Here is a 12443-nt window from a genome sequence, read left to right on the forward strand (position 1 = left end):
AAAATGGCGACCATTACATCACTATATATACAAGATGGCGGAAAGTTCTATGATACAAGACGGTGGCTGTGTCGTCATAATTCAAGATGGCAGAATTCATGATGGCGCACGGAGTCAAGGTTATTTAAGATGGCTGTGACTTCACAATCCACGATGGCATTCGACAATCCTCACCCAGCACCCAGGGCTAGTATCTCCATCTAGATCTTAAAATCTACATACCTCTGTGTTAACAGTAGATGAACCTTAATGTTTTTCGCGAGCCTCATTACACTTCTTGCCGAAATAAAATAAGTAGAAAAGGTACAGCCTTATGTATAAAATATGACACACATTTACACATTTTTCTTCTCTTTACCATACTCGGATTAAGGCCTGTATGTAATATCATTTTTGGCATAAGAGTAGCTACGATGTGCCACACACAGAACTACAGTGCTATTGTTTCCACATTCTCCTGGTGTGAAATTGGTGACGTCTGTACTTTTTGTACGTTTAAAGATTAATAATAATCACATCAACCAAGTGTGGTAATATAGTGTATTGACTTTATCATGTTCCTTTTTTTTTAAAAGTTTTTTTTTTTTAGAATTTTTGTGATATCTCAGGGAGTGGGGTGTCTAGATCTCACGGACACCCTTTAACAACTCCCCTCCCGGCCTTCTGCTTTGGGAAAGGGCGTGAGTTCATGAGTCTGGTTAAATGTGGTGTAGGCTACTTTCGAAGACCCCTAGACTCGTTGGGGAGAGGCTAGGGTGGGGGAATCATGGAGTTGAGAACTATCAGCAGATGGCATGCTGTTGCGTAGAAGAAGTCACTTTCCACCTCACCATAACCATAATTTCAACAACCAAAGGATTGTGGAGATGGTGCTTTACCATTCCCCCGGTGACGATTAATAAGTATGAAGTATATTCTTCCATCGTTGAACTCGGTAAATTCCATGAAACAAATGTCATTTTGATATTATCTTTGAAAGATTTGTGCAATGGGAGTGCATGACTTGATGTAAGCTTTTGAACATACGCCATTGCTTAGCACATGTGTCTCGTTTGGACTGTTGTGCTGAAGTTTTTTGGGTTCAATATTTTTGGTCTGTCATCATTTGTGTTTTTTTTGTTTCTCTTTTTTTTTTTTTGGAAAACTATTGTGTTTGTTTCGTCTTTTCGTTTTGCTGTGTTTTTGTCTTGTTTCAATTGTTGTGCTGAATTTTTTGGGTTCGGTATTTTTGTGCTGTCATTATTTGTGTTTTTTTTTTTCGTTCTGTTAGTCCATTTTTCTTTGTCTTTCTTTGTTTGTTGACCATATTCCTGTTGTGGAGTATTGTGTGGCGTTAAATCCTGACAACAGCAATTTTTTGCTTAACTTGTGTTTTTTGTAATTTGTGTTGTTTTGTAGTTTTCTTCTACAGACATACATGTGCTAAGCAATGGCGTATGTACAAAAGCTTACATCAAAATCAAGTCAGGTCATTTTGAATTGTTTCCAAAATTACTAGCGCTGTTTTGGGGGTCCGGCAAACGTGGCGCAGACCACCAGTTGCTTCACGCAGTGCACAGTGTGGTATGACCAACTCCTGGGTGAAATGAGAACAGAGCAGGCAGGGATTGGCGCGAGGGTGTTTATTTGAGCGGAGTGGAAGGAGGAAGCACGGGCGCGCGCGGGCGCCTCAGTGGGCCCAGCCGTTGTGGTAGTCGAAACGTGTGGCCACTAGCTGGACCTGAAGTTGCTTCACGCAGTGCGACTCCTGGGTGAAATGAGAACAGAGCAGGCAGGGATTGGCGCGAGGGTGTTTATTTGAGCGGAGTGGAAGGAGGAAGGGAGGGCGCGCGCGGGCGCCTCAGTGGGCCCAGCCGTTGTGGTAGTCGAAGCGTGTGGCCACTAGCTGGACCTGAAGTTGCTTCACGCAGTGCGACTCCTGGGTGAAATGAGAACAGAGCAGGCAGGGATTGGCGCGAGGGTGTTTATTTGAGCGGAGTGGAAGGAGGAAGGGAGGGCGCGCGCGGGCGCCTCAGTGGGCCCAGCCGTTGTGGTAGTCGAAGCGCGTGGCCACTAGCTGGACCTGGAGTTGCTTCACGCACTCCTGGGTGAAATGAGAACAGAGCAGGCAGGAATTGGCGCGAGGGTGTTTATTTGAGCGGAGTGGAAGGAGGAAGCACGGGCGCGCGCGGGCGCCTCAGTGGGCCCAGCCGTTGTGGTAGTCGAAGCGTGTGGCCACTAGCTGGACCTGAAGTTGCTTCACGCAGTGCGACTCCTGGGTGAAATGAGAACAGAGCAGGCAGGGATTGGCGCGAGGGTGTTTATTTGAGCGGAGTGGAAGGAGGAAGCACGGGCGCGCGCGGGCGCCTCAGTGGGCCCAGCCGTTGTGGTAGTCGAAGCGTGTGGCCACTAGCTGGACCTGAAGTTGCTTCACGCAGTGCGACTCCTGGGTGAAATGAGAACAGAGCAGGCAGGGATTGGCGCGAGGGTGTTTATTTGAGCGGAGTGGAAGGAGGAAGGAAGGGCGCGCGCGGGCGCCTCAGTGGGCCCAGCCGTTGTGGTAGTCGAAGCGTGTGGCCACCAGCTGGACCTGAAGTTGCTTCACGCACTCCTGGGTGAAATGAGAACAGAGCAGGCAGGGATTGGTGCGAGGGTGTTTATTTGAGCGGAGTGGAAGGAGGAAGCACGGGCGCGCGCGGGCGCCTCAGTGGGCCCAGCCGTTGTGGTAGTCGAAGCGCGTGGCCACCATCTCCTGCGGCACGGTGACCACCAGGTAGCCGTCGCTCGACAGCTCGCACTTGACGTCGTCGGGCGCGAGGGCGCGCGGGAACTCGAAGCTGCACTCGGCGTCGGCCGAGGTGCGCACCAGCACCAGGTTGTCGCGCACCGACACGGCGTCCTGGGGGGCCGTGGCGCTGCCCTTGTGGCACATCACCATCACGAACGGCGCCGTGTGCAGTTGGTACACCTGTCGACAACAGCCGCGAGCACGCCGGTTGAAGCCAGCGCGTGCGTTGCTACTTCAAGAAGCACGGAGGTTAGGAATTGGCACGAGACGGTATGGTGAGACATATTTGAAGTCATCTTTGAAAGATTTGTGCAATGGGAGTGCATAACTTGATGTAAGCTTTTGGACATATTTGAAGTCACTTTTAAACATTGCCATCGCCATATTGTTCCGCCCAAAACATTGAGTACCTAAATGATGTTTGACCATGTTTGCTGGAGGTTAGTAAGTACGAATTAGAATCTCCGTCATTGAACAGTCACTTCCATAAAAAAAAACGTTATTTTAAAAAGTTATATAAAACCCTCAACACCCGCCATGTTTCCCACCCCGCCGGGAATCGAAGCCGGATTGCCTTGGTGAGAGTTCATTTCGAATATTTAACCGGTAGCGGCCCCAGACTTTGCGGGGCCCTAGGCTTTTTATTTTAATGGAAGCCCTCCCCCGAAAATTTTGAAAACTGTTTCAAACTAAATTTGAAGTCCTCATGAAACTTAAATTTCGACGATGGTTTTACTAATTTATCTTAAATAATGTTATTATTCTTTGCTGTTAAATTATCCTCGGGTCAGTTTTATAAATGCATACGATCAGATTACCGTGGAACTGCGTAATTATACGTGGCAATACAATATTTGAAAGTTTTTCTAGAAATAAATCATGAATTGAAATTTGTGTTGACCAGCACTTTAATTTACATACTAATACAAATTTTGATTGTCCTTTTTTCCATTAATGTCCATATTAAAAAAAAAGAACACTAGACAAACAAGTAAAATAAAAATGTGGAAAAAAAAAAAAATGGGCGGAGCTGTGTCGGGACGTACGGTCGTTGGTTTTAACGTGAAACGTCTATGTCAGTGAGAAGCTCTTAGTGTAATAGATTCAAATGGAAACGAGACATCTTATACATATATGTGGGTGCTTTCTTCACTTTATGAGTCCAGAGATAGTCTCGCTCGCTCGGCGCCGGACACTGGGGTCCCTGTGCGTGGCCCATAATCCTCCTCTTGCCAATCATAGGCGGGATTTATATTTTCGGCTGACATATTGTAATTTAATAATTTCCTACATGCTTACTTTACATTTTTACGTATAAATATTGTCCAAAAACGCTATTTTTTTTTTTTTTGCTGAAATCGTTCGCTCGAGATAAACTCCAATCACCGCGCCGTCACTTCTGAGTCGTGAGCGAGAGAGCCGGTCTCAAGGTCGTATCAGCGAGCTGACTATATGCGTTAAATAATGACACCTCACTCACATCTCTTAAGACTAGTGGTTGGGGAATCATTAAGGCAAGACGACGTGGACCTTCCTGTATGTTTCGTTGTGAGTTTTAGGGACGTTCGTTGCCCCCTCAAGGGTGGGACTGGGTGGACCCATGTTTATTTTTTTTATCTCAGTGTGTGAAATAAATGTACGTACTTACTGTGGTTAAAAGTAAAATAATTTTATAAATAAGGCTTAGTTTCAGCTTATAAAATAGTAACCATAATTATACCCTGGATTTTCAGGTATACCTAAATAACATTCTGAAAAGAGTGTAGGTAAGAAATAACCATGCAATTATAACGTAGTAGCTTGGCTTTAGGGTTGTAGCCGTGTTCATTGGACGAATAATTCACCGGACGTTTCGGTAACTGATGACGGCGACTGCAATGTCGACCGAATAATTCACCGGACGTTTCGGTCGACATTGCAGTCGCCGCCATCAGTTACCGAAACGTCCGGTGAATTATTCGCTAATGGACACGGCTACAACCCAGAAGCCAAGCCACGGCCGTGAAAGCCTGCGAACGTTGTTAATTATAATGTGGTACGTGACTGTAAAATCGGGGAAGGGAGAGGATCATGGGTAGAGTCCCGGAAATTTCGCGGATTCCTCTGGCCTCAGGATAGAATTCAAAGTTATAGGTGTGCTCGACCCATGTTTACTTTCCCATTGGTTGATTTATTAGCGAGAACATTTTTATACTTGTTATTTGGCACTACCTGATTCGCTTACTTCTCTCCCAGCTGGACATCGTTGGCTCACGGTCGTAGAGGGGCGTGTCCAGATAACTGCGGTCCAATCACGGACACAGTGCGACAGTGTGGAGGTTTGCATTCTATAGCTTGCGACTAAATGAATCCGCGAAAATTCCGTGGCTCTAATCATGGGCATTGGCGTAGCTGTGCTCATAAAGTGGGGGGGGGGGGGGGACAAATAATGATTTTGATGTCATGTAAACCCATTCTCCTCTTACTAAGACGGGGGGGTCCGGGGGTCCTCCACCGGAAAAATTTTGATTATAAAAGTGCAAAATAGCGCTTTTTAAGCAGTTTTTGTATCTAACCATTGGATACATCGATGTTAAAATTATTATTGTTTCCTTAAGATCAAATTTGAGAGTGAAGAAATTACAAATAAAGTTGGGCAGAATAAAATTATAAAAGAAAAATATCACGGTCTAGAAAGTTAGGGGGGGACAGTCCCCTCCACCCAAAAAGTTCAGGGGGACACGTCCCCCCTGTCCCCCCCTCCCCCCTGGTTCCTACGCCCCTGATCATGGGTACCGCCTTTGAATATATATACTGTATAGAAGTCGCGAGTGGATAGGATTTACTCTACGTTTTTCAGAAGCGTATGATGAGCAGCTTGGGAACTTCACCGCTGCAGTGCGCTGCCGTAACGCCCTGTATTGTCTTAGTTGTTATTTACGCGTTAGAGCGCAGCACTGTCGCCCGCTGTCATTCCCCGCACCCCCCACCCATCATTCACTGCAGCTCAACGTCGTTCAACGGGAGGGGGAAGGGGTGTTTGAAGAGTTCGACACTTGTCCGCTAGGGACCACCACAAGTCGATGCCCTAGAGATGGTGGCGATTGCGGCGGTGAATTAACCAACTACCTCAAAACCGTATTAGAAATTTTAACCTGGGCTGGCGACTTCTTTACAGTATATATATATATTCAAAGGTACCGCTGACCTTGAAGCTGGCGAGGGTGCGGTCGGCGCCCGAGTCGCTGCTGCAGCCGCCCGGCCCGGCGGAGAAGCTGGCCTCGGTGAGCGTGTGCGCGCCCGCCGTCAGCTCGCGGACCTGCTGGAAGGCCGGGTCCTCGGCGAAGGTGCCGCGCGCGTTCACCGCCACGCGCGACCTGCTGCGCTCGGCCATCGTGCCTCTGTCGTCCCCCGTGGGCTGTTGTTCCCCTGCCCACGCGCTCGCTTGTCTGTTGTTCCTCCCCACCGAGGACACACGCACGCTTGGTGCGCGCCATGGAGGTAGCAGCCGGCCAGCAATCCTGAAGTCATCTTGCGCTCGCTTGTCTGTTGTTCCTCCCCACCGAGGACACACGCACGCTTGGTGCGCGCCATGGAGGTAGCAGCCGGCCAGCGATCCTAAAGTAACGTTTCATTACCAAAAACAAAAGGAAAAAAAAAAAAAAGTGAAAGCAAACTGGTGGCAAATAGCCCACTGCCCCTCTCCCGGGGCCATTCCCAGCTGTACAAAGACAAATATGTTAGAAGTTTGTCAAAAAAACTGATAGGAACTCGCTATTTTACTATCATGATAAATCCTAAAATAATATTTCATTACCACCAACAAAAGGAAAAAAAAAATGTGAAAGCAAACTGTTGGCAAAGAGGCGCACCCCCCACCGCCCTCACCTTTTCCGGGCCCTTCCCAGCTGTACAAAGGCAAATATGCTAGAAGTTTGTTTGAAACCTGAAACTATCATGATAAAACCACATCTGCAACGAATAAGCATCAAACTCAATTAATTAGACGGGAAAGGAAGGTCGTTCTCATTTTGATTTCAAGTATCATCAAATAAAAGACTGCACACACGAACTCCCTTATTACTACTTACATCCACGGCGTAGACCCATCTTTGTGTCTGCCATGGAGATAAAAAAAAAAGAAAGTAAAAGGTGTTGAATGTGTATGTGTGAGCTTCTCCATGTTGATTAAGTAAGTCAAAATGAGAGAAAACAAAATATTTCGTTTAGTTCTTCCTAGCGAGTTTCTTTCAAGTTATTGTTCTCTCCGTAGACAAATAACAAATACTACTAAGTTCAATAAAAGTCTAAAAGGTCTATAAGACAAAACCGAAGTTCATATTGGGGTGTAGTGAACCTGTCCCAACAATGAACACTGACTAGTGAGCGATAAGTGCACAGCTCCACAGTGCTAGCTTTATACGCACGTTGACTCATAGACACTCCCGCCACGTATTGCTGTTCCACAGCACATTCACGATTGGTTTACGGACATTATGTTTGGACATTTTCATATTTTTAATATTCAGATATAGAGATAATTATGTATATAAAATTATATATAGATATATAAGTTACGTGTGTTCAAATCAGATTTTTACTCTATTAACTGAATCATCTTTTTAACTTTACAACAGAACATTCTTTTAATAAAGCTTTTTATTTTTATTTTTGCTCTAAGCATCTTCAGTTTCCAGTTTGTTTACTGCAACATAAAACTTTCGATGCAACAACTGAATATCGCCCATTCTACCCGTTCTATTCTTCTGGTTGCAGAGGAGACACATTTGCTCGACACTGTCTGCGTAAATTGTTTCTGCAAAGAAAGCAATACACTTAAGCCAGTGTTTTGGGCTTCTAACCAATATGGCGCAATATTATTACATTGTATGTAGTAATAATAATGCAGACGTAATCAAATAACATAAAATAATTATTTCTCAGAAGTCACTTAAGGCTCCCCCACACACGATCAGTCCACTGTCAGGTTTGACTGGATTGAGGTCCTCTGCACACTATCAGTCCAGGTACTCAGGAACGAACAGTCTGAGCTGACATGTTTGGATTGAACTGAAGCCTTTCTTACAATAAGGCCAGTATTCTGGTTGCTGTTGCAGTTGGATGTAGCTACAGAAACCAAATATTGTAATAGGGACAATATAGTAAACTCGTAAGAAATACGCGAGACAAGTGATGTTAGCGAACCTGGTGGCGTGGAGTGTAACTACGTTTTTTTTACAGTGTGTTTTGAGTGCGCGAGAGAGATTGGCATCTAGCGGCGTGGAGTGAAAAACAGCAATGCAGTAAATTGTCTCGCGCTTCGCCAATGAAAAAAAATTGACCGGAGTTTCCCATATTGTCGTGTTACGATATTTGTAGAAACTTTGGATGTTGCAACCGCAGTTGCTCTTTTAGTTATAAAAATAAAAAAAACAACCAAAGTGTATAAACAAAGATGTCTGTCACGACTCTCGATCGATGGGCTGATTGTTTGGACTGGCGAGACGCTGTTCCCACACGCGGCAGTTTGGACTGAGGGCTCTCGAGTCGACTTGAAGGTGTGCCGTCAGTTCCGACTGATCAAGTCCGCACGCACACGAACAGTTCCGACTGATGCAGTTCGGACTGATCGCGCGCGCGCGCGCGTGTGTGTGGTGTGGGCGGTTGAAGGCGTGAGGGGGAGACTTGTGTCTAGCCGCTGACAACTGTGCCGCATCTTCGGCTTCATTCGGGAATTCACGCCGCTGCTCGTAAGTGTGACAGTGCATGAACGACACAACAACCACAACAATTTTTTGTGCGCTCACACTTTCAGTTACCGTGTTCAAATAAACTGCCTTTAACTTATAAGATGTCATTCTTAAAATTAGCAAGAAGTAATTTAAAGAATTATTCAGTAGGTTAGCTACATTATAAATATTTTAAAACATTGTGGATGGTTGGTTATATTAGGTAAGTATAGCTACATTAAAAATACTGTAAAATCATTTTATGGTTGCTTAGCAAATAACTTTTTAATATGTAGCTATCCAGCGCTAGGAAAACGTTTACATGATTTCACAGTATCTTTAATGTAGCTATCCTAACCAAATCAACCGTCCACAATGTTTTAAAGTATTTATAATGTAGCTAACCTAACCTAATTGACAATTAGTTATCATGAGTTGTCCATCCTTCCGCGCCGTCTTTTTTTCGTCAGGAGTGTCTGGTGTGCGGAGCATACCCGAAGCTAGCCGAAGATGCGGCACAGTTGTCAGCGGCTAGACACAAGTGAGGGGGAGGGGCCTCACCGTGTGCCCCCCCCCCACCAACACCCCGGGGGGGGGGGGGGGGTGCGCAGGTGACTCACTGCAGCGAGCGCCGCGGATTCCAGGCCAAGGGTCCGGCCCGGAAGGTCGTCCTGCAGCGCTGCAGGAGCTGTGCAAGACGCCGGCGCTGCTAGGCCACGGATACACCCCTCTCACTGCCCTACTTCACGGCTCCAATACACCACGCACCGACACCCTCAGTGGCGTTACATACATCTAGGATTAACATTGTCACGCTTTTAATTTTGGAGAACTGGGTTCGTAAGGAATGGCAAAATTAGGTTTTATCACAGTTTTATTGATTACAAATATTTACATTGATAATAAGTAATAGTACTTTAAAAAAAAAAGCCGATCACAAGTCACTGGCACTTGAAAATGTTTATCCTCAAGTCACTCAATGTCTAGCAGTTCGCACTCCTCACTGGCGCTAGGCTCAACAGTGGTTGTCGAGCCTGTCCACACACACACAGTCTCGCGCCACTCGGTCGCACTTTCACGGTCCCGTCGCTCCGCGTCACCCACTCTGCTCGGAATCCGCTCGGAACTCACAGCGGAACTCTTGCCACACTCACCGGTCCTCAACGTCATGATACTCTGTCACCCCGCCCCCCCCCCCCCAAAAAAAAAATCCCTCGCGGAGGCCGGCGTCCCTGCCTAAGTAGTCACTGGCGCCCTTCTAGAACTGACGAGAGCAGCTAGGGCGAGTCGCGTCATCCCGTCCCGACCCGACGCCCGAAGGAGCAACGTAACACTACCATATCGGAAGACTACCATAATGGAAGTATTCCGCCTGGCCCCTTGGAAAAAGTCGGAAAAGTACCATAACGGAAATCTTCCATAAGTCCATAGGACGAGACGGAATTCTGCCATATTTTCTTACACCCTCCATGGAATGAGTACAGCAGCATTGCCCTCGAAGTAGTGTATAGAATACTTGGTAGATAGCCTTGTCAACCCTCTAGCTGTTTCTCGGGTTAACGGTGATAGTTGCAATAAAAAAATCATTATCGAAATCGTGGAGAAGAAAGAAATGTTTCCAAAAATGTTATATAGGTAGCACTGTTTTCTTATTACGACGATGAAAAAAAAATTATATATGTGGTACCTATACATTTTTATACATTCTACGGAATGAGGAAAACGGCCTTACTCGTAAAATTGTAATGAAACTAGCTTCATAGAATTTACATTTTTGCACACTGGAATAATTGAAGTAATTGTAGATCCTTATTTAATGAGTGCAAATCCAACCAAAATATTCAAGGATTTTCTTATGTAATGTTTTCTGTGACTGAACACAAAAAACCCAGATGTATCGTGTGTGTGTGTGTGTGTGTATATATTCCTGATTGAAAACTATGTGGTATTACAGAAAAAAATATTTTTAGGAATAAAATTCATGTGCCTATAAATATTTTTTCGTCAAAAACTGCTAAGACACTACAAAACAAAGGTTTCTGACAAGAATTTAACCGTCAATAATACTTCAAGAAAATATATACTGATAAATGGTTGAACACAACCACTCACTGACATGCACACTTAATTAAAATATTTTTTTTACAAAAGAAAATTTTTTTTTAATGTTTTAAATATTTGTTTAATTTTATTTATAACATGTTGGAATAATACTGCTACAGTTAATAAAATCTAAAACGTTACAAAACTACAAAAATTTTTTTTTGCAAAACTCCGTTCCCCCGGAGAAACCCCCGGAATGGCCACCGCATGGGGAGCCCAAGAAAAGAAACGGGCTCCCCATTTGGAAGCCACCTGGAAGGTTTTTTTCTGTTCCACCCACCGTTTCTTTGGTAGCCTGACTTGTTACAAGGGATTGTATTCCTACCAGAGAAAATGCCACCATTTTGTCTGGGCAATCCGCCTTGGAGGAGCCGGGGCGCGAACCCGGGTCCTACAAGTCACAAGGCAGGCGCTCTACCCCAGAACCAGAGTGGTAGAGCGGATACTTGCAGTCTTCTTAACACTGACATGATGTTATTCCACGAGTTTACTGTAGTTTCGTGTGTCCTTAACACGTGCAGTACGTGCAGTAACATACAACCTCGGTAACGAACAAATTTATGTGTTATGTTGTTCGTTCAGCATGAATTATGTAATTTCATAACAGTGAAATATAATTTGTATAAATAGTCTGGCAATTTTTTAGTTATTTTCCTGCAAACAAACTTACAATCCCGCTGTACAATCATTATATAGAAATATAGACTAGTAAAAACATATGTAAGAGTTTGCACTGTCGATGGTAAAGTTATTTTGAAATAAATGTTAGATATTAAAAGAGTGTGTTTAGTTAAAATATGAATGTGCTTACAAGCATGAAGTTATTGTATAAACATTTTATTTATTTGGTTTTAAAGCCACAGAAAAGTTAACTTTTGAAGTTATACTTTTTTAGACGCGTTATGAAAAAATTATGAGAGTGAAATTTTAAGATGAGCGCGCAATACTGTTAACACAAAATTAACAGGTTGAAGCTGCCCGCTAAATCGCTCATTAAGTCTCGAAAAAAAGCTACCAACAAAATATAAAAAGAACCTTTATTAGTCGCGCATGTTGGCACGCTCATCGCCTCTGATCATTGTTTTCATATTTATAATATTTATCCACATGTTTCTAGTTTCTACATTCACAACACGTGTTTTAGTTTCATACAAGTGCGAATTATATATGTGCTAATAAATTATATTCAATAGTGATTTAAATTGAATAGTTTGATTAATATTATTTACTATTCGTAAATATGTATTAGTAAAACAAATTGTGCTTATATACGTTTTCAAGTGCTCCAATATAATTATGGTTAACTATCAGCATATATTATTTATTGACATAAATTAAAATATTACTGTTTAATATAATTAACACTAAATATTATGAAATTATTAATGTTAAATATTTATTATTGGTTATTTAATATTTAAAACATAAACATTTAATAAAAAATGTGATAAAAATTAAAATCGAACATCAAATTAAAATATTAATTTTTAATATTTATTATTAAATTGAATAAATATTTATAAAAATAAATGAACAAATTTAATGAAAACCTTTTGATAAAAATGAAAAGTGAATATTAAAATTAAGAAAATAATAAATATTTTAAAAAAGAATAAACTTAAATAATTTGTTAATTTATTATTAAATGTATTTCTTTTCTTTTAAAATATTAAATAATCAATAATAAATATTCAAAATTAAGAATATTATAACATTTAGTACACATTATGTCATATATTTATTATTGTCTAAATTTTATTTATTTATTTTTTCAAATTTAAACTGAACTTTAATGACTGTGTTGACTATCTTTTTCCAGCCCTTTTATTATTTTACTGTAATTAATTATTTGCATGCAATTAAAA

At 42.8% G+C, this 12443-nt stretch overlaps 1 protein-coding gene across 1 annotated transcript; it reads right to left on the minus strand.

Moving 5' to 3' along the window:
- Positions 1-2456: 2456 nt before the first annotated feature.
- Positions 2457-6243, minus strand: LOC134533510 (uncharacterized). Its single transcript, XM_063371034.1, has 2 exons — positions 5955-6243; positions 2457-2947 (listed from the first exon to the last, which is right to left on the minus strand). The coding sequence occupies exons 1-2, from the start codon at positions 6138-6140 to the stop codon at positions 2684-2686; spliced, it is 450 nt and encodes a 149-aa protein (XP_063227104.1). The 5' UTR covers positions 6141-6243; the 3' UTR covers positions 2457-2683.
- Positions 6244-12443: the final 6200 nt, after the last annotated feature.

This window comes from Bacillus rossius, chromosome 6 (genome assembly GCF_032445375.1).
Source record: "Bacillus rossius redtenbacheri isolate Brsri chromosome 6, Brsri_v3, whole genome shotgun sequence".
Classification (NCBI taxonomy): Eukaryota; Metazoa; Arthropoda; class Insecta; order Phasmatodea; family Bacillidae; genus Bacillus; species Bacillus rossius.

What these genes read in the sequence shown, in the direction of transcription:
- LOC134533510 (XM_063371034.1), bottom strand. Translation starts at nt 6,140, where the DNA reads ATGGCCGAGCGCAGCAGGTCGCGCGTGGCGGTGAACGCGCGCGGCACC. An exon ending in GCACCCTCGCCAGCTTCAAG is followed by an intron (nt 2,948 to 5,954) that starts GTCAGCGGTACC and finishes TGTTGTCGACAG; the next exon opens with GTGTACCAACTGCACACGGC.